The sequence below is a fragment of the Osmia bicornis genome, chromosome 3 (assembly GCF_907164935.1).
Source record: "Osmia bicornis bicornis chromosome 3, iOsmBic2.1, whole genome shotgun sequence".
Lineage (NCBI taxonomy): Eukaryota > Metazoa > Arthropoda > Insecta > Hymenoptera > Megachilidae > Osmia > Osmia bicornis.
The window spans coordinates 4,588,860-4,611,296 of record NC_060218.1 but is presented as its reverse complement, the minus strand read 5'-3'; the positions used below and the strand labels follow the sequence as shown (position 1 = coordinate 4,611,296).

Sequence of the window (22,437 nt, the reverse complement as noted above, 5' to 3'; positions counted from 1 at the left end):
GTCGTTGAATTCTTTATTCCCGGAATTGATTACCCTCTGTATAGATAATTTATACGAGGAAAAGGAACGAGATGAAAATAATTCGCGTTGCTCGAGAATACCTTGTCTATGTTAATTAAGATTCACCGTGACACGGTTGAAAGTTCGTACAGAACGAAACAACGGATTTCCACCGGTAATCCCATTTCCATTACGATCACGGCGACAGGTGACACGCACCGGCGGCGCGGCGTCAAAAGAAGAAACACGCGACGTTCAATTATGAACGGTAATATTCCGGGATTAAATGGACCGGTAAAATTTTATTTCCAACGCCACAGAATAACGTCCGGTATTATCAAGTCCGGCTGACATACGTTCTACAGGTGTCACTATTATCTCGTTTTGTACCGCTCTGACGTAAAATCCCAGCGACGAACGAGCAACGGCGTTAATCGAAAAGCGGATCCACCGCGAATCTCTTCACCTTCTCTCCTTTATCGAATCAGTTTCTTGTTTGACCAACCAATTACCTCCGACCACCGTGTCCGTTTCATTAATTATGCTATATCTTATAACCGTGAAATTTACCTTTCTGGCCACCTTGACCACGAGCACGGTACAGGCGGCGTGAAGGGCGACGTTCACCAAATGGTAACCCCACGGTTCCAATCCACCCAGAAGATGATTCAATCGAAACGTCGCGACGCAAAGAGGTCGATAACTACCGTGGGAGCCTCGATCGTTCAGGGGTGTACCCCAGAAATCGTTCTCCAGCAACCGGGACCACGGTGTGCTGGATAGAAGGTCTGGATTCGTCAGGATAGCCCTTCTGTAACGGATAATAACGATTACGTTAGAAGTCAGTTTGCAATATCAATAGAAAAGGATTTTTCATATAATTTTCAGCTTATAACAACGTATTTTACCCCGAAACGATGCCATGTGCTCGAAAGCATCCTATTAAGCGTATTCCAATCAAGCCCGAGCTTAGCGAAACCCAATCAGATTAGATCTCAACAGGTATACGATTAAATTAATGGAAATTCGCTCGAATGGAAGGCCGAGCATTAATCATAAGTACAAGTATAAATATTGAATGCGGTATCTGTTGAAATTCGGCCTCTCTTAGCGCGTTGTTCGCCGTGCAAACAAGCAAACAGTTCGGCCCGCGGCATTTTAATCGAGCGACGGGATCGATATTCATGAGCATCGATGGAAGCTTGTCCCGATGTTTCGGTTCGTCTGGAGACTACGATACCGCAGGCGACGCACCTGAGCCATCGTCGTTGGGGAAATGGAACCGAGGCTCGATGAACACCGGGCCAATAATTTCGAATTCCACCGCCCTCCAATAAGCCGTGTGCCACCCTCGCTAGAATCGTGTCGCATTTTCTACGTGAGCTCGCGCATCACCCGCTTCTACGACGGAAACAACGTTAAGGGATGGATTCTTCTTGCGAGAGGGATTTGAATCGAACAGCTGTTCCATGACAACCAGCCAGGGAATCAAATCGACCGTTGGAATAACGTGTTTCTCTCGGGAAACGAAGGATTCCTTCGTCTTCCGTTATTAGGGGCGGTTTTCACAACGATCAATGAATAAAAATTCATTAAAAATATAGGAAATCACCATCTACACAATTGCGATTACGGCACTTCTAATATTGAATTTAGTGGTTGATGAATTATGGAGATGAAGATAGATTTCAGGGCGAGCGATTAAGAAATGCAATTAAACACTTTTAATGCGATTAAAAGTGAGAAGCATGGTTTGAAGGAGAGGAAAGAAAATGTAGGAGGAAGCTCGAGGAACCACTGACAAACTAACGAAGGTAATTAAACTTGGATTCCTCAGCAATTGGCTGATTTATGGCGCGGTCTTATATAGTTTATATAGAATCTTAATATGGTTTAGTTTAATTTTGCTGCGCCAGCTGGTCGATCTTTTCCAAACGCTTCGAGTGGAAGCTAGCCGACCATCGATTAACTTTGGTAATCGATTAAGCTGGCTTTGAAAACGGCACCAGCCGCGTGCAAATGAATTACGACGATGCCTTCGTGGTCCACGGGATTCTTTTCCTTTCTTTTTCATTCTGTTACGTCGGGGCGTCGAAGCGACGTTGTTCGCGTAGCGTGGATAATAAAAACTTGCAAAATTGCGGGGAAGAGACTAACGATTAATCTTCATTCGTGCCGATCGCAGGGTTTCGAGCATTTTGCACTCTCTCGATGCTTCGGAAAGCTCTATCGAGCTTTCCATTTCCATTTAGAGCACCGAGTACTGTGAGTAGGAAAAACTTTGAAATTATCTTGTACATATTTCAAAGAAAGGTCTGCTAAATATCGAGCACTTGTGACTCCTGGAAGTCAATTTCACTGGCTAATAGATTCTCCCGAGAAAATCCTTCGTTAACACTTTTCTCTTTACTTTTAATTCCCTTTCAGCTAAGCAGCACGGCGTAAGAGTAACTTGGAACGCCTGCCGCCGCGTTAGTTATTACAAGTTCTTCGATTGAATCGCAAACGTCGACATAAGCGAGCGAGATTTACGATGTCGCAAAATTTCATTAGAATTCGGAGCAATTCTCTGTTCGACGGTGCTCGAGTTCCCTCGATTTCCACAGAGCTGAAGCGTCCCGACGCATTTATACGAGCGGCCGGATGGCACCGTAAACTTCTCCCCTTGCTGTTTGTTTCAACTTCCACACGATACGTACGCGTGTGATATTTTCCCAAGAAACAACGACGACGTTTAACGTTTAGATTTTCTTTTTATATTTAAAATCAGCGAAATTATATAAAGATGATCCAGTCGTTTATTCGTCGTTGACGTCGATCCATTCGAGCGTGCAACATTAATAGCATCGTTCAACTGAAAACATGAATGTTTAATGAAAATTCTCTAGCCCCGGGGAAATAAATAGTCACGCGAGCACGTGTTGCAATGAAATTGCATCGGGCAGATATCGCCCCTCTGTTCGCGAGTAATTTCGATGCTGTTACGCCGTTAACAGTTGCAAGCTCGCGATTCTCACGAACGAACGCGTCAAAGCGAAAAATGAGCTCGATTTCGGGGATAACAAATAACTCCTGTCATTTTGTAGCTTTTCCGCTTTCATTTTTACTACAGATGCTTCAGGCCCGCTAAGCACATCGTTTTTCCTCGCGAATTGGCCCTTCAACCTATCGTAATCCAAGGTATTAGTCGTAGGCATCGGTGATATTAAGTATCTGTCAGAACTGTCACGAAACAGAGATACTCTTCTCATCCCCGTGTCGGTATGTGTGTACACGGTTCTCGCGGTTATTCCCACGGGACTATTTCTGACAGTACACGTGACGTTAATGAAACTTGGTCGTCGGTCTAACGGAGCAACTTGGGACGTGACTGCACGCGGAGGGTTCAGACTGGAAAGGGTAGCTGGTTCTTGCACCATGCCGAGCCGAGACTAATACCGGACCAACCCCTTTAAGCCATCTCGTCGACCGACTTACGTAAGTCCAGGGACGTCGATTCAATTTACCGTGGCTTTTGCCCGAATCGAAAAGCGCTTAGCGACTGCTACAATTAGAATTATTGACCGTACCTCTGTTACGAAAACAAATTAATAAAATGCTCCATCACGGACTCATCCCATTTTATGCAATATAGGTTGCATAAAATAATAAGACGCGAACAATCGATGGTTATTTCTGAGGTACTTTACGTATATTTAGCTAACGTTAAGTTGAGGCTTTGGCTTCGTTTCCATATCTCGGTCTCCTTTTTTGGTAACCATCAAACCATCGCCTCTCTCTCGCTATCGACGCAGCGGCTGCTGATTTAAAAGGTCCGAACGGTGGCGCGTCATAAATATTCATGCGTAATTTCGCGACAGATGACAATTTAATTTCGTGAAACGGCATATTTAATCTCGAATCGACAAGAATTATTTATCGGGCGTAGGGGAAGAGGAGGGTTCACGAGGGAGGTCGTACGCGTTAAATTCCTCGGGCAGCGATCGTCGCAACGGTTCGTTTATCTTCTCGTAAAATAATGTTTCGCGCGAATGAAATTCGATAACGTCCGCGGTCGTGCGTTCCGTTGGCTGGAAATTTTTGCCGGTGGCCACGAGCCATCGCGCTCGTTGGCGAAATTTAACTGCCACCCCGGCGGCAAGGAACAGGACCGGTTAAAGCCGATCGAGCCAGGTCCTGGCTCGTAAATTTCACCGCGTTACGATCGACTAGTTCTTGGTCATGGGAACGTGATTCAACAGCGTTTCTCGGGTAAACAGAAATTCACGCGGCGGCAAGCGTTGTCTTCTTCGAAGTAGCAGGCGTCGTCGAATCCCAGGGGATGACGTGGAGGACAGCAATTTGCACGACATCCCCTTTCGCCACCGCTTTCCATCTTCGTTCCCTCCCCGGGAACAGATCCCATTTCGCGAGAACGAACGACCCAGGCGAAGGGTAAGGGGTTCAAAGAACAATAAAAAGGGCAGCACGGTTCGGTGAACGAGGAAGAAGAAGACGCGAACCCCGACGACGCTATATTATGTCGGGCATTTCCCAGAAGATGGTACCCGAACCGAGAACCGCGAAGATGTTGCCGAGGGTGGAGGAAATAAATACCTGACTAAATCGTCCGGAAAACTCGTTCCATCCGTGGGACAACGTCTTTGGAAGCCTCTCGGCCGCAGCCGGCTCGTTCGAGCGGCACACCGCACGCCCATCGATGCCTTCTACCCGCCTATTCTCCCTTGTGCAATTTCGAAAGTGAAGCTTAAGTCATGGTCGCTAGGTGTGACGGAACGGGAGAAAAGTGGCCGTCGTAAGTTAAGTCGTAAAAGACGACACCGAACTGTCTTGCGAGATCAACCAGTCCTGAACAACTCGAAGACGTTTTTCGCTGGGAAAAGTTTGGAACAAGTGCGTCGTTCGAGGGTTACGGTCCTGATTTGCAGTAGTGAATATGGAGACCACTTGCAATTAGCCTGAGTAGGCCTTTGATAGTCCTCAAACGCTACAATGGATTTCTCTTCAATGACAGCTGGCTTGGTCGACGACAGAGTGCACTTTATCACGCACGGACCTTGGAAGATCATGCAGCTATAAAACGAGGATCATCCTAAGCTTTTGATGTTTCAGTATGATGGAAAACAGATCGTCGAGAGCCGATAGTCTCCGTAAACAACAGAAAGCTATTTTTCTGTCACTGCTGTCCATTTCTCGGGCCAGTAAATCAACGCATAGTTATTTTATCGCGACGCTACAGGTAATAGGAAGTATAAATCAACATTTCGAGCTATCTTCGGATCAATATGATGGTGGATTAGCTAGGAAGCCGGACTCTACAGTCATCAAACGAATACACGCTATTCGAGAATAGCCCTATTCAATAGCTGAAAGCACATTGGCTAACGTAGAAACCATAATGGCATAATGCGAGTAATCGAGCGGTGAAACCGAACCCGTTAAATCGTTACACAGGGTAATTCTGCTTATTGAATATTTTACGAGCCCCGGGTAGTATCTTAGGCGCGCGCCTCCGCAGTAGCGCAACCACGAATTGGGTCAGACGCGATAATCAGACAGTCGGGGGAAGTTTAGCGATGACCGAAGCCGTAAAACGGCCATCATGCGAGAGAACGTGGAAACAATAAGCACGAGAGGGATCGATTAGCGAGTTGATTTACGAGCGATCGTCAATATGCATCGTTAGAAAGCCATACGAGAGAGACTCTGAAAATTTTGATTATTACAATAGAATTAACTACGTCGTTTGCGCAATAATTATTTCGATTGCTAGAACGGCGAAGGGTATTAAATAATACAGTAATTATCGTGGATGATATATTATTCTATTGGCAAATTGTCAAAACTCGCTGCGCGAATCACGGTTGAATTGGAAGGCGCAACGAACGTTGGCAATCTTCGCTGGCCAGATTTGCCAACTTCTCGTAGTGCGAAGCGTGCACGATTCACGAAGCTATTCGATATGCATCATCGACCGCGATAAGACCCACGGACTTTCGCGTAGACCACGGAATAACGGAAGTTATCCAATCTCGGCGAGAGGAGACCGCGAAGTTGATAAAGGGAAATATACCCATCCCAAGGCTGAACGGTGTGTGCATCGAGAATACTCCTTGTACGGGGCAACCACGAGTAAATCATCCCTCCGTTGCTGCTGTTTTATTCGCCACGGAAATAAAGTTCCGATTCCGTATCGGAATTTATTAGCCTGAAAAACTTTTGTGGCACGCGTATCTTTTCGAGGAGAAACGAGATCCTCGAGACATTGCCACGAACGATTAAATCTTTTGTCATTTTCTTGAATATCCGAGAAACTTTCCAGCAGATAATTAACCCTCTCTTACTTCGCGCTGTAATCATCTGCAAGAGTTTCATTAATTTTGTTAATCGTAAGGTATCGTCACTTTCAAATATTATAACAATGGTATTTCAGATAGTGGGAAGGAGAAATAGCTAATCTAAATCAAACGAATTTTCGAAACAATGAATAGCACCAATGATATAAACGGTAACTTTAACTCAGAATAGTTAGATTGTGAAATGAGTTTCTAAGACGAGAATGGTTCGACCGGACGAGTTCTATGGAACGATAGAACTATTATTAAAGCTGCCATTAATTCCATAAGGAAAGATAGCTACCGGTAATGCTATTAGTATCAAAGTTATCGCATTAAACTTCCTCAAACAGATCCTCTACGTATGACAACTGTACGATAGTTCAATTATAGGAGACACCGAACCATAAACGTTTTCAAGCAATTTTCGTCATTTCGTTCGAATCGAGAGTTTCTTCTTAAAGGCAGACCTTTTAAGAAAATTAACGCTATCATCCGCAGTCGAGGATCTTAGAATCCGCGTCGTGTCTCATCGAAAATCAATGTCCAAGCAAGTTCCATCCTCTCGTAGCTGGCCAAGTAATCAAAGAGTCGATTAACTAAAGCAGAACGACGAGGGGTCGAGCAAGAAACCACATTAAACTTCAAGGATCTGACCCGACTCTCTCTCTCTCTCTCTGTGTGGTCTGTGTAGTCCGGTTCGAGTCTCTTTCACGCGGTCACCAAGCTAAGTTTTTTCGTTTGCCAAGGAAAATCGTGCACCTTAGGAGAGGGTTTCCGGAAGGTGGCGTGAAAATCGACGAGCGTAAATCGAGCCAGCTCGTCTTCTTTGAGAGCCGCCGTGTAAAGAGGGCAAGAACGAAGAGATAGGTGAAGAGCAAGCAGCTGCGAAAGAGAGAAAGAAAGAACGATGCCCGGTCCTATATACCTTTTATGCTCCAGAATCCGAGAACGTCGTAATAGAAACCCCTGACAGGGGTCAATCTCCTAACGGTCGATCCCGAAAGCCAACCCAGGCTAGCATTCATCGATCAACCTCATCCTTCAATCCCAGCTTCGATCTAGACCTACTATCTCATTCGCCGGTAAGCTCGCTACCGAGTCATTCGATTCTCTATTTCTGCATACCAACCCTTCTTTCGTCGCTCCTACTGTCTCCTTCTCGCAGCTTCTTCCACAGTTAACCCGAGCCGGAAATACCTTCGGAGTAATAAGTGATTTCGGGTGAATTGATCGGGAGGATTCTAAGTGTAAAGGGTATTCGATAGAAAAGTGCTTATACATATGAATTTATGAAATTCACGATCGAAGAACTCGTGATCAAAGTGTCCGACGAAATCAAACGTGTGGGGAACTTCTCACGACTAACATTGGTCTAGCTTCCTGATGAATATGAGATCCTCTACCTGGTCCACGGAATTATTCGGTCATCGTTTCTGCCAGAGAACTAGCAAAGTTTGCCATCACTCAATAGGCTAATCAACGATTCACGTGAAGTTTGCGGCTCGAATCGCAACTTTAATGTAAACCTGTTTGCTCGAGAGGTTTGTCAACTAATTAGAAATTATATTCGAGCGCCATTAACCAATCCGGTAAAATCAACCTGATTAAAGAATATACCAGTGATTTAATATAATATGAGTTCAGTTGGACGAACAAATGAAATTGGATAGAATGAAATATCAAAGGTGAAGAGTTCAATGAAGATAAAAGCTAAATTGGATATATTCTCTAATTAATGGTCAATTTCTGCACAGTTAATGAAAATAACCACGATACTTATGGAACGAGCTGATGGATTCACGGTTATTGGAAAATTTAAGATTCAGGGTATCGAACATTTCGGTATCTGTTTAAGATGGTAGAGTGTCGATTATCTTCGAGTTCCATGCGCAAAGGGAACCCTCTGTTCTTCCTAGCCAGGGTCGTTCATAATACTTTATTCCGCGCCGAGAATGGCCTGCAGCCAGTGTCGTTTCACGGCTACCGTCGACTCCTCTGCCCATAGGTTCTCGCGTATCCAAGGTATTTTCCCTTTTATCCGTGCACCCTCTGGCAGGCTGCCATCGCCGAAGACGACGACAACGAGGAGGACCAGTCGCTTCTATTTTCCCTGCTGGCTCCCTCCGTTCGATAATAAAGGTATCCCGAATTCCTACGTGTCTCTCCGTCTGTTCGCTCGTTTTCACTGTCTCTTGGCCCCTTCTGTCGACCGAACGAGCGTCCATTTGCGCCCGTTAACGATAGACTTTCCCTCCTTCTTCCTCTCCTCTTTATTATCGACTCCATAAGGCGCGACATTACGCGAAAAGTGCTGCGATTTCTCCACTGTTTGCTCTCTCGATTGTTGCTCGACCTTTCGACTGGTAAATCGAGGATTTAGTAACACGTTGATTATCACGTTACATGAGAACTACCGGTATTAAAACTTTTCACCGAAACTACCTTTCTGACCTTTTGAGGTTTAGTTGGAAATCTACGCGTGACCTACAACCCTCGAACGACCCACATGTTGGGAACTCGAGCTCCAGAATATAGACGCTTAGAATGCCACCCTAATTCCACGATCCTCTTTATGGCGGTTCCAATCGCACGTTTTCGGTTCGCAGAGCCATCAATTACGCAACCACTTTGTAATTTACAACATAGATCTCGACGAGCATGGCAGTTCGCAGGCTATAGCAATTTTTGAGGGGTTGCACGATAATGAACGATCGCGTGAAATCGATCTCGATTCGGTTTCACGCGTTTAATCGACGAATAATAACCGATTCCGAGAGAGCAGATTGCAAGAGGAGGGTGTTAAACCACGTACCATGGACAGATTAAAAGCAGCCGTTGAAAATTAACGGGCTAATCTAATTAATCGAGATGATCTAGAAACAAAGGACCGGACAAAGGGTTGCACGGTGGCTACCTGCAACGAGGAAATCAGCTCATCGGTTTTACGGAAAATATTCATCAAACTAGGAGGTCACTGTGCTTGATTAAAATTTTAATCGAGATTTAAGCTAGCCTTTTACTTGACGCGCGTTTGAAGAACCATCGCACATATTGAATCCCGTAGGGCTTCTTGTTAAAAATTCATCCCTGCTCGGATTCGACATTGTTCTTTCCGTCAACAATAATCGCCGGGTCGACAGCCGTATCATACATTTTTTAGTGAACAGCATTCACATTGGAAAAGGGATCGACGCTTCCAATTTTCCAGCTTCTCGTCGAAATTCGGTCAATTTAAATAAATAACTGTACATGATTCGTCGTGGCCAGTGTGGCGAAATTGCATGTAGAAGAGAATTTCATGATTTTTATCGGATATTCTTTTTTTTTGCAAACGAAACTGTAACGGTATTTGCTTTTGTGTTTGAAGAGCGCCCTTAATAGGTTTCAATTTCGAATGACACAGATTTCAAAAAATTGTAGCTTCCACTAAAATGGCCACATTTTCGATACTGTAGCTGGGAAAATACAGAAAATTCTCTCGTATTATCACAATATAATTAAGAAACCGAGTTGCTTCATTTACCAATTATTAGAACACCTTTTCCAACAAGTCTACGCTCTGAAGATTACAAGTTTGAAAGGCGAGAAAGCGCGAAGAAAGCCTTCCCCAAAGGCTCGTTGTCCCGAATTTGATTAGTCGTTGGAAAGGGTGGTGCAAAGTCGCACGCGCGGCGAGAAGAAAGAGGGTCGGACGGGGTACCGGGGTTGATAATAAAATTCATAGCGTCGCCTGGAAATCAGACTCGGTGCTTCTCGATCGCCACTTGAAACGCGCACCCCCAACGTTCCCATACCACCACGTTCCCATACTCTGGTTCACCCTCGCGCTGCTGGAAACTTTTCTTCACCCTCGCGGGTCCCATTTACGCACACTCGATCGGCTGTACTCAGACGGGACTCGTTATTCCGATCACGACAGAGGATTTCGCTCCTACGCTTGCACGAGAGAATCTTTTACGACGGACGTTCGTGTCGTCGATATCGACGACGACTACGTACTTTGCCTGTATAATGTCGAACTGGCTGGAAGATGGTGTGCCAGAAGGATTTACCTGTCGCTGCAAAGCACTCGGTATCTGTTCCACCGACGCGTTTATCGTTCGCCAGGAACAAGCTCTTTTCCCTGTTTGAAAAATAATTTCGCGACGTCCTGTTTCTGGTTTACGGAAGCTTTCACTTCGTATACTCCTTCCGCGGCAGGAGTATCGAGGTACAACGAGAAGCGAAAAAAGAATACCAATTTCTCGCCATTTTACACCGAAATAGACGGAGCCAGGAAATTCCGTAAACGTTTACGACGTTCGACTCTTACGCGCAACAGCAACGAACAGGGCAAATGTCGGCTATTCCAAAGGCTCGTAAAAAGCAATGGACGATCAAGGCTGGTGTAAACGGCTCGCAGGCGCCCTTAATTTTTCATTAGGGACCCATCCTGCTCGAACGGCCAATAACGGGTCCCCTTTATTCGACCGGACCGAGTCTCTCCAGCCCCGACACCGCGTATTGTCTTCGTGGTCGAATAAAGTTGCGCTCGACGCTTGTACTCGTCGTCGATCCGTTGCCGTTCCAACGTTTAATCGCGTCGCTGGCGATTCGAGGACACGTAATTCCATTCATCGACGAGAAGACAAATTGCACGGACCACAATGCACCCCGAGAAGCAGGAGTACAGAGGGGGTGGCTAGCTGGGCGCGAGGAAGGTGGAAAGGGTGGGTGGTGGACGTTCGATCGCGGTTACAACGGGAAACTATGGCACGAACGAACGGTATAGACGCATACGCCAGTCCACCATTATCCTAGCAGCGAGAGGGACGAGGGTAGAGCTGGCTGCAGGAAATTCCTTGCTACTCGAATAGTTTGAATAACTATCCCTCGTCCGGTTTCCTCGAGGCGCACGACGACGCCGGGCGTCCTTCGTGTCTTCCAACCTGTCTCCTTCGTCAACCTCGCCCTCGTCTTCTCCTTTATTCTACTCTACCTGTCTCTCGACTACTTTCTTCCAGACAGCTGTTCGAGAATTAGCGAATTCTCTTATGCACGGTGAACTTGCAGGGAACCAATATCGATTTCCGTCTAGAATTCCCAGCTTAAACTGCTGATGCTGTTTGCGTTCTACATCGCATTCCTGTACTTTCCTTGTACTACATAACTTTGTTGGGAATTTGGCGATAGAAAGGTATTTACAGTAATAAACATGCTGTTCTAATTGAGTTAGGGCTAAATTGGTAAAGATTGTATTCAACGTTGCCTCTAATCCTTACAGGTAGTAGAGAAAAACCACTCAAAGTTCACTGTTGATCAGTAAATTGAACAGCAGGTTCATGCCTCTCCTTTTGCTAAGGCGAAATTACATCCAGCCACGAATTTCGGCGTGGCTTTGATCCGATTTTTCCGCTGGACCGATCAAGGAGAGCGATCCCCCGGAGGATCGTTCGTCGTGGCAGATCGTTGGACGTCCTAGGAATTCTCGACCTTGGCTTCATTGCGGCAGTTAATCGTCCCGGTTGCACCCCGACGCGAGTAATTGCAGGGAAACGCGGTGGGTAACGAGCAAAGCGGGTAATGTTGTTTGAATTTCATGTACACGTCGCGTCGCCAGTCACGAGCACAGTCAGACACAAACGGCCACAAAACGAGCGACGAAATTAATCTCAACTAATAATGATAATTAACGAAATGTCACTGATACCCCGCCAGTTCGAATCGGGACGCGTTTTTAATAAAATTTCTGACTCGCGCGACAGAACAGTCGTCGTATTTATAACGAAATCCAGGCGTCATACGCGAAACAAGCGGATAATGACGTTTGTTAAACGTCATTAAGGTTCGCGCGCATAAATTACACGGTAATTACCAATTTCAGATAATCCTGCTTCCTGTAACAGCTATTCCGTGACGTTTCGGTAATTCGACGGAGAGAAAAAATAAAACGAGGATAGGGTGAACGTTCGATTGACCTTGTATTCGGGGGTGGATCGCGTGCCAATGGTGATGTTCGCGTCGTCGAAACGAGTTTCCGGGGACAAAGAGCGTGCATGCATGCAAACGACGCGATGGAAAGAGGATGCGACGAGTTTTTGCCGCTGACAGAAACGAATGGGCGAATCTTGTTAAGGAAACGCGGTCAGGTTTATGCTGTGGACGTGTAGACTCTTTGGGTATTTTTGAAGGATCTCCTTTACGCGTCCGGATAACTCTTCCGGATGGAAATTGGTGGAAAAACTGATGAGAACATCTGCTAGAACACCTTGTTATCCAGGCTAGCATATTTTATAAAAAAAAAAGAGGTTAAAGTGTTAATTGCACGCAGCGCGCAATTTGTTCAGCCTCGAACGAGGGAAACGAGTCGATGATAAGTCAGACTGGAAACTTAACTTGCCCAGGAATCGATCCGACATCGGATGCTTTATTCGCGGAGCAAAGGAACACTCGACGAACGCGTGTCGGTCGCCGATGAAAAATATCCAGCCCCTTTTTCGCGTCTTTCACAAGGTTCTCTCGCGTTTCAAAAGGCGCGGACGCGAACAGAAGAAAAGCGAAACGACGCGAGAAGCTTCGAGCCTGACGATGCATGGGAAAAGAACCCGTGGAAGAGGAGCTCCCTTTATGCCGATTCACGTCGTTCCTCTTGCTTCTCATGCCAGCTCGTCCTCGTGGTGCGCTGTCAAATCAACCACGTTCCATTTTGTATTCAATCGCTCTTCTCTTCCGAGCGGGAAGTGCAGTCGCAGCTGCAGTCAAATCCGTGAGTCTGCCGCAACAACGACGCCTATATTCCACCACGATGGACTGCCGGCTCTCGAGCGTGACGTTGAAAAATGCTAGCGCGATCTAACGCCGAACGGAAACCGCTTCTCTGCGAGCCGAGAGATACCGTAGCTTCGAGAATCGCTGCATACGAAATCGATTCCCCGAGGATGTTTCCTCGAACGATTACGTGTGCCGTATAGTTAAGCAGCCGGCTGCTTTCTTAACCAGGTTAATCTGGTATAAAGCTTCTTTGTTTGTAGGAATTATTATCAAAGACTCAAAACCTACGAACAATTCATCGTTTAAGGACAACGCCAAACAAGAGTTACCTTATTTCCCAACAAAATCGTTCGTTCGATCGCGTAAAGTGGTACATAAAGGCCTCGATATCGTCGATACATACATATATATAAGGTATTCTTCGTGAAAAGGCTTGGCGTGTTCGATCGTGACGTTGAGAAACGCTTTTCAGATTCCTGCCAAAGGGGATCCGCGTCAGATCGTGGCGCGCGCAATACCTGGCACCGTTTCGACACGCTCCGCGACCTCGTGAATTTCTGCGACGTCGCGACGATGACGAATGTTCCGGGACCAACGAAGGGTTTACGTTTTCCAAGAGGAACGTTCCAGGTTCGATTAAGGTGACGCGGTTCTCGCGTTACGCGGTCGCGTTAATAACGCTGATTTATCGAACATCGAAGGATCTCTCGCGTCACCGGAGCAATCTCAGCCCGTGGTACCCATGGCTGTCCAAAGTGTCTGGAGGATCCTACACCCACGTCACGGCTGCGTCTCATCCCACATTCTAAAGTATTGAATGCAACCTACACGATCCACGGGAATTCTCTATCTAGGAATTTCCTGCAACCAACTTTCACCGTTGTTAACGTCGACCGAATGTCTTCCAGAAGGATGCTAATAAATTTTCTCCAAAGTGGAGCATCGGGCGTTTCAATGCAGAACGGGCAGATGCAGTTGTTCGTTTAACAACTGCATTTAAGTTTTAGAAGATCCCAAAGCGGTCGCGCCCGTGACAAAAGGAAGATCGGAAACGGTGACTTTCCGCGGTCAAGGGATGCCAGTCGAGACAGTGGTGCAATCTCGTGCGAATTGTTCGGGAAGAAACGGTACGGATCCTATTTCTCTTCCAATGGAAGGTTAAATTGCGAATGAGATCTTCCCGGAGCGTCGCATATGATTGCTCAAAGCTTTTCGTACTCTCGTTCTGCGATCATCCCCTTTCTCTGACATTCCTGATCGACTCGATTCCGTCGACTCGTTCGCCCGTTTTTCAGCTACGTCGAGTCGACGTTCCCTCTTTTCCGAGGCCGAGGGAAAGAGAGGAGAGGAATCGTAATCGCGGTTGCTGGTAGGAATCGACGATGATGCCAGGCAGCACCTTTTCTATAGCCTGGCCCGCGTTATAGAGAACCGTTCGTCGTCGGGATATAACGTATATATCCGGCAGCCTGGAGGCTCGAGGTAGGGCATTGTTGATTGAGGCTCGATGCCGAGTCTCGATTCCACCTTCTATTGTCGAGTGGAAAGCTCGAGCAGAACGAGCGGGGGATCAGAAAACGCGGAGGGACGAATGACTCTGGAAGGCGGCTACCAGCGAAACGAGAGAACAAAGGAAGGGTTTAGGTTGCGAGTGAAAGGGGGATCCGGGAGAAGAAGGGATTTGGGACTCGATTAGGATGGAAAATTAGGCACCGTTCGAACGAGTGGTAAGTTATTACCTACGCGTATTAAGGAAAAGAGGATATAGTTTCAAATGTTGAAGAAGCTAAACAAAGAAGAGCACTTCTTCAAACGGTAGTTGTCTTCCACAACCGCGTCGTGTATTTTCGAAGGAATTACGAGACAGTCGAGGTTTCTTCGTTTCCTCGGAATCGAAAACGAAGAGTCAGTGAGCGAGGCGAGTGGAGAGGAAACGGTAAAAGATCGAAGGGAATTCATTCGGAAAGCAAGAGACGTTTGGGAGTCGATCGTTGGTAGAATAGAAGAGGAAATGAAGATTCGTAGGTGGTCGGAAGGTAGATAGAAGAAACGTAGAATAGAGGCACGCGAGTCCTCGCTGCGTTCCCGTATATCCGAGCATCTTCCGGTAGGAAGGGGGTGGCGTGAAAGCGGGATAGTCGAGGAAAAGCAGGGGATCGACTTGACGAAATGAAACGTGGAAGCCGATAGTGGCGATGGCAGGCTAAAACGAGGTCGATCTTGGCTGCTGGGGAAATAAGGGAGCCGTGTGCCGGGGTGAGAGGTAACGGGGGTGGTTGCGCCTGCGGCACGTAGATAAGATTCATGCGGAGGAAAAGCCGCGAACTTCGACGGCCTGTGAACGAGGCCTAAACCCCTGTGCAGAGCTTTCGCGAAAAATCCGTGAGAAGCGAGAGACGTGGCGAGGTAAAAGACGAGGCAAAAGGCGACGCCAGGCGTTCCCTTCTTTACGATATTGGCCTTGGGGATGGATTCGACGGGTTACGAGGGCGGTTCGTGTCTCCTATATTCTCGAGTCACTGGAGGGTTAAACTAGACTTACGACCGACTCGTTTGCTACACTTCAATCGATACCAGTAAATACCGGTAGATACTTTTGTTTAAATACCATGTACGTACGTACTGTTGCTAAATAATGAGTCAAAGTATCGATACTTTAACGGTATCGATTCCAGACCAGCTCGTAGCTGCTTTCGAGCCACGGCTTACGGAACGCGCATTTAGAGCCGGGCTTCGGAATAAAATTATGGCGGCGAGGATTAGCCACGTTCAACGAACATCCACGGCTTTTAAGTAAAACAGAACCGGTTAACTTTTTCCGTTTCGCGGTTTGCGGATGCTCTTTTTTATTTCTATTTTCTTTTTTCTTTTCACCTCGACCTGGAGTTTTTTCCCGCGAGTCTGAAATATTTGACCCCCTCTTTTCTTTGGGAGAAATTAAATTTCTTCTCTGCTACTTTCTTTTTTTCTCCTTTCTGTTCTTTTTCTTTCGCCGCGAGATCAAGCCGGATAAGTCCGCGGAACGGAGGATTCTTATTTATTCAACGATCCCTTGTACACCGTTCCAACGGATAGAAACTTTTGCTTCGCGCCGGACGAAACTTGCAGCCGCGGTGTTTCCATTAATCTCCCTTTTTCCAGGCAGCTTCGAAAATATTTTAGAACGCGTTTCCCTCGACCGACGTCGTTCGCAATTAACGAAGTAGCAACGTTACAGGCTGGCGTGGATTACGCGGGAGCCTTGTTTCTCGTTGAACATTCAAAGGCGTTCGAGCCAGTCTCGCCTCAGCCACGATACGTCCGACGTATATTTTTTTATCTTTCTCGTCCGTCACTTGGTCGACAAGCCAAAGGCTGACGGACGTTTCTAAGCTTTTGACGAGGGTCCAGGCGAAACGGAATGAACGAGCCTCGCGCGTACGAAACACAGAGACCGGCTACGGACCAGGGAAAAATTGTTTATCGGCCAGGGCTCGACCCCGAGGGATTTTGGAAACGCTCCATCTTCTGTCTCTCGAAAAGCTCGTGCTCCCATTAACACATACACTTACACTCTCGTTCTTCCTCCACCGTGAAACGGCTTCCTTTATAGGGGATAAAAATTCCGTCCGTCAACGCCAGATACGATCCCTTTATTTTTTAATTTTGCACCGAGTGCGCACGAAAGAAACCAGAGGGGGATGCAGATACCCGAAAGGAAGAAAAATGTTCAAAGCCAGAGAGAATAATGTATGTGTAAATGCTTACAACGTATTTCAGATACGCTAAAATAATATAAATCATTCTTGAAAGAATGCTATCGTTGCAGATATTGCAAGTTTCGAAGTTTATAAAAAATTTTATTTCACGTTATAACACATTTTTTAAATGCGATGCAACATTGATTAAAATTAAATTCACCGAAGGATTAAAATACATACCGCGCGCAATTGTTCATTATTCAAAATGAAAAATAAAATACATGTATTTAATTCGTAAATTTGCATGCACCATTGTACGTCCATTTAGTTTTCGTCATGAAAATTTCTATAAAATGTATTCTATTGAAACGAGCCTTCTGCCAAGAACATCCGAGCTCCGAACCGCGGGGGGTTCATTATTCCGTTGGAAAGCACAGAATATTTTGCAACTTTATTGAAAAACATAATCCATCATTAGCCAGTACAAACAGAAATTTCATCCGTCTCGTTTCACCAATTCGTAGCGTTTTTGTAACAATGGTTCTCTGATATTTTCCGCACGAACAAGAGCTACCGGGGGCGCGTGTTCGAGCGGATCGGAAATAATTTGTGGCTACCTTATAATACACGGGTCAATATTTTCTTGCACGTCAATTGATCGATCGATCGATTCCCCGGTGACGATGACAAAACGACGCGCGAGACTTGACCCCGTTCCGTCCTATCAAACACCCTCTGTCATATACCGGAAATGAATCGTCAATGATCCTAATAATGGGGCGCGTACAGCTCTCGCCGCTCCTCCAACACGAGCACCATTAAATCGAACCGTTGCCCGATTCAGGTCAACGTTATTTTGCCCGAATAATAGCCGGGGCCGTTCGTTCGATTCCGAGCCGGCAGCTGGTTTGTTAGAAACTTCTCTGGGAATCGGCGTCGCGCGATAACGCATTGATTTACCTGGATATCCAGCCTGGATGGCATCGACATTATCTCGCGGATACTCGTTGCTCCAACGTTCACTCGATTTCGGATGAACGACGAGTATCGTTTTGCGATTAGGGCTTCGAGAGGATAGACGGCATCCGGTCGAGGAAATTATTAACATTGGTATAAATGAGAATAATGATCTTTAAAAAACTTATTCGATTGCTTAAATTCTGTCGAAACATTTCTCTTATCAATGTTATCCAGGTCGTCGATAAATTATTTCTGGCTGAACTTCATAACTAAAGCATACGTCGCCCACGAATCGAACCGTTCAAATCACCTTCGCGCGTTTGAGTTATTTCAGCTCGGTGCACTTTACGAGTCGATAAAATTTCGAACGATCAAACACGTCAAGAGATATTCGACGTTCATCTAAAACGACAGGTTCAATGAATTCAATGTGTTTCGACGCGTGTGTGTACGCGCACTGGGATGAAAGTATAAGCGACGTAACTTTTAATCGAAATTCCAGCGTCGATTAACAGGAGAGTCGATCTTTGATAATACATTCGATCGAATACGATCGAGCACAAAACGTCTGGGCATTGAATAATAGCGAATGGAGTAGCATATTGGCCGACCGGAAGCTTGGTTATCGTTGCTCGTCCTACGCAGCTTCCCTGCTCCTTTGATCTTCGAATCAATTTACGGCTTCCCTATGATTGATTCTCCGTCCGTTTGATGACTTTACATCGATCTTTAATATTTCGAATACCGTTACCAGGATGCAAAATAGTAAATCAAAACATATATTGGAAAATATCCATAAAGGGTTGAAGACACTCTAGAATATTCGAGGACAATTGTCGCTGATGGGACATCGGACCGACAGTTTGAAACTTACCGGAGAACTCTGACTATTACGTGTACCCATATTCGCGAATGGAGAGACAGTTACAAGTTTCAGCAGGTAAATTCGATTAAGCGATATTCTGATCGTTCCCGGACGGTTTTAATATCCGTTTGCCGCTAAAGTATTACGACTCGTCGCTTGTCAAACTTGCAAGATCTATCAAATTGACTTTCGCGCAGGATAAACTTTCACTGCATCCGCTGGAAAGTGTTCCGTCAAGAATCGCCGTTCAACTTTTTCCTCCCCCACCTTCTTATTGCGACGATAAATAACGCGTTCGGAGAAATAACACGGGCTATCCAAGAGTTTATATCCCTTGTCAAAAACAGAAAGATATTTTAACGCGAAGTCAGCTAGTGCTTCTCTACCTCAGCTTGATTTATGAAACGTTGCATCAAAAATAATATATAAGAGGATGGTGTAACGTTTCGAAAATTTAATCGCTAAATAATACGCTGAGTCAGCAAAGAGCTAGCTTCGTCAGGTAACAGTTAATCCATTAGTCCTGGTTACAAAATTACAAGCAGTTGCACAAACATCACGTAATATCCGTGTAGCAATTAAACGCTAATTAGTTGCTCGAGACCCTTTGAGATTAATGTTGGCCCGCTTGCGCATCTAACCACGCGGCTACCTGTCAGGGCACGCTCGCGAGGACATCGTTGTTCAACCGGGATACGAACGGTAGCACGAGGGACGAGAAGTCCTTTGTCGTCTTAATGAAACGTCACTAACCGGTCGGTCTCTCTCTCTCGGTACTCCTGGCCAGGAAGGATGCTGCTGCATTCTGACCGTTTTGACGCGCTCGATAGCCCCAGACCAGCACAAGGACGCGGGGATATTCGTTTGACCGGGCAAAAGGAGCAAGGATGGAGGCGGCAGGAGTTGCCCCGGCAAAACTGAAATCGATCAAATGGCCTGGACACAACCGCAGATGGAATACGAACGGATCAAACAATCGTGGACAGATTTTTCGGTCGCGAGTCCGCAGGACGATTCCGCCTTTACCGCGGCAAACGACGACGCGGGGATTCGAAGCAAAGCGAATGAAAGAACAATCAACTAGGAATCTCTGTCTCTTGAAAATAGAGGATTCGATTCGAAGCGAGATACCGATCAATGTATTAATACTTGAGTTCGTAACTGAAATTGGCTATCGTCGATTCTCGGATATAAGTCGAGTTCAGAAGGGAAAAAAATATTTCAAACCCTTCGTCACAGGTCGACTCGATCAGAAACTGATGACGATTGTTGAAAAGCGACGTCAACGTCTTTCGGCATACGCGAAATCCGTTGACATGCACCGCCGGCTGTAATATACACGCGTTCACGCTGCTCCAGATTAAAGAGTGTTTTATGCTGGGCGCGCGTTGTGGCACGGTACGGAGTTATTAATCCTTGGAAAAGCCGCGTCAGGCGGGTCGAACGGGGTGGTTGAGAGACGGAGGGTGTAAAAGTGACGCCGGAACAGGCCGACGGGGAAAATAAGCGAAAAGATCGACCGTTCCCCTACGCTTTTCTCTCGCATCGGTCTCTTTGCTCGTTGACGGCCTCGTCATCGTCACGTCGAACAGCCAATTTTTCTCCTTCCCACCGATCGATCTCCATCGAGGAACGCGAATTCTAACGGGCCCAGATTTTCCGCCCGGCGAATTAAGAAATCAATCAACACCGATAGATCCTATCAATTCTTTAAAGACGGTTGCTTTAAAAGATTTATAAATGTATGTACTGATACAGACAAAATTAGCTGTAACTTTCCAAGAATTTCCGTTTCCAGCGATAACAAACAGCCTAATAAAGTGAACCAAGAAAAGACTCGGGTCTACTTTCAGGTAAAGCTTTATACGGAAACACAAAGTTCGAGGAAGAAACACTCGCGAGAAGTTTTAATTTTGCGGATCGAATTTTCCAGCGGAGTTTTTCATTCTCGTCGAGCCACCGAGGAGGAATAAAAATTCCGAATTCGTAGCCGACGTCAGATTTGCAAAGTGTCTCTTCTCTCTTTCTGCCATCGTCTCTTCTTCAGCGGACCGTTATCGAAAAACTGCTACTTTCTTCGCAACGTTCGTACGATCGTTATCGGCACTCCGGTGACTACAAATGCTGATGTTCCCGTGGAACGACTCTCTTTACTAAAGCCCAGGCTAGCCGGATCGTTACCGAGCTATTTACCGAGTGACAAATCGCGATCGGTGCCGCTGTATGCGAACAGGTAATTTCACTGTGCCTCCGTAGTGTCTGCGAAACAACTGCAATGTACCGTGGAGAACAGTGATATAAATCATCCCGTTTAGCCTGTTTCCTTCCGGAACAGTTGCGCGACAGAATGTACTTACTTCCTTAACGGCTGTGCGAGTTTTTGCACGACCGCGTTTCCTTCTATTTCGCTCATTGCCATTTTACTTCCAGCGAATATTATGCTGGATGAAAATTCTGAAATTCAACGCGGGATAGTTTCCAACTGAATCTCACTGTTTGGCATTTTTTTTTAATTTCCTACTTTCAAATGTGGAATATAAAAATCAACCAACTTGACCATAACGAGTAAACTCAGCGTATGTATTTTGAAATTCACTGCGCTTTTTTCGAATTCATGAATATCACGCATGGTTCGCGTTCCTCCATCGTTGCTGCTTTTCAATCAAGTCTAGACTCGCCCGAGGGCAGAGAAATCATGGAAAACGCAAAAATGCCGCGAACCATGCGACTCGTCGGATCTATCATCGACTATTCACACGAATATGCCAGTTTTTCCCCTTCTCGGTTTGCCTGTCGAGTCACGAGCCTCTTCTTCCTTACCGATCGCTTTGTTCGTGCATGCGTTCCTATTCACAGCCAGATATTCAAGCAAAGTATTCCTTTTCTCTCTCTGAACATCGCGAAACGAGTGTCTGGTATCTGCATACCAATAGGAATCTCTGCTCTCTAGATCATGGAAACGGTATATTTTTTTTTCTCTACCTACATACATTTCTCTTCAAATATGAAACCTCATCGTTGGAGGGTTAAGAGAGCAGTTATAATAACGGAAGGGTTCAAGATTAACCCTTTGCATTTAAAACGAAATTTTCTATGGGGTAAGAGAGAGGCAACCGATCTTGTCGACGCCATTGAACGATGTGAAATGTAAAATCGTTCCAAGGCAACGATACGATTTCCAGAGGATCGACGAACCATGCAACCTCGTGTCGCGTTTCCGGGTTTCCGTCTCCGCAGAGACGATGTAGCAATTTTGCCGGTACATCGAGCAGCGTTTTCAGAAATTCACGTTCGCGAGGTAAGACGACGGCCTGCTTCTTCATGGAAATATTTTAAACGACCCGCATAATTCGAGCTGCAGGAAAGGTTACAGGGCAGAGAAAAGCTGTCGTTACTTTCGCTTGAATTCGTTTTATCATCGAGCCGAAGAAACAAGAGATACCGCGGGAATCGTTGGACGGATCCGAAGGTTAGCCCCGATATCACCCTTCTTTTCGCTAGTTACGAAAATTTAAATTTTTATGAAAGCGGAATACGCCAACTACTATCGATGCTTTAATAAAAAAGCAACAACCAGCAAGAAATTTAATAACGATGCGGTCGTGTCGCGTTCATTTTCTTTCCCGAAATTTTATACGGGAACTGTAGCAACCTAGGTTTCTATTACGACACTCGTGCATAACAAATTAGGAATGGAACAACCGGGAGAGACGGGAACGAGAAGCAACGCAGGAATTTCATCGCGAACCAGCTGCGATCAGAATTACACTACTACTCAAAAGTGTTTAATCATACAGGGTAAAATAAGTACTTGTGTTTAGTAATTAAAGGAATGTGTCGAACT

General features: G+C 45.8%; 1 protein-coding gene across 1 annotated transcript in view; it reads right to left on the bottom strand.

The window, feature by feature from the left end:
- Positions 1-22,437, bottom strand: part of LOC114871477 (protein O-mannosyl-transferase TMTC2) — a 143,216-nt gene that overhangs the window by 70,951 nt on the left and 49,828 nt on the right. Inside the window, exon 2 of the mRNA XM_046285286.1 lies at positions 571-811. Coding sequence (XP_046141242.1) covers positions 571-811 — 241 coding nt within the window. The remainder of the gene's footprint in view (positions 1-570; positions 812-22,437) is intronic.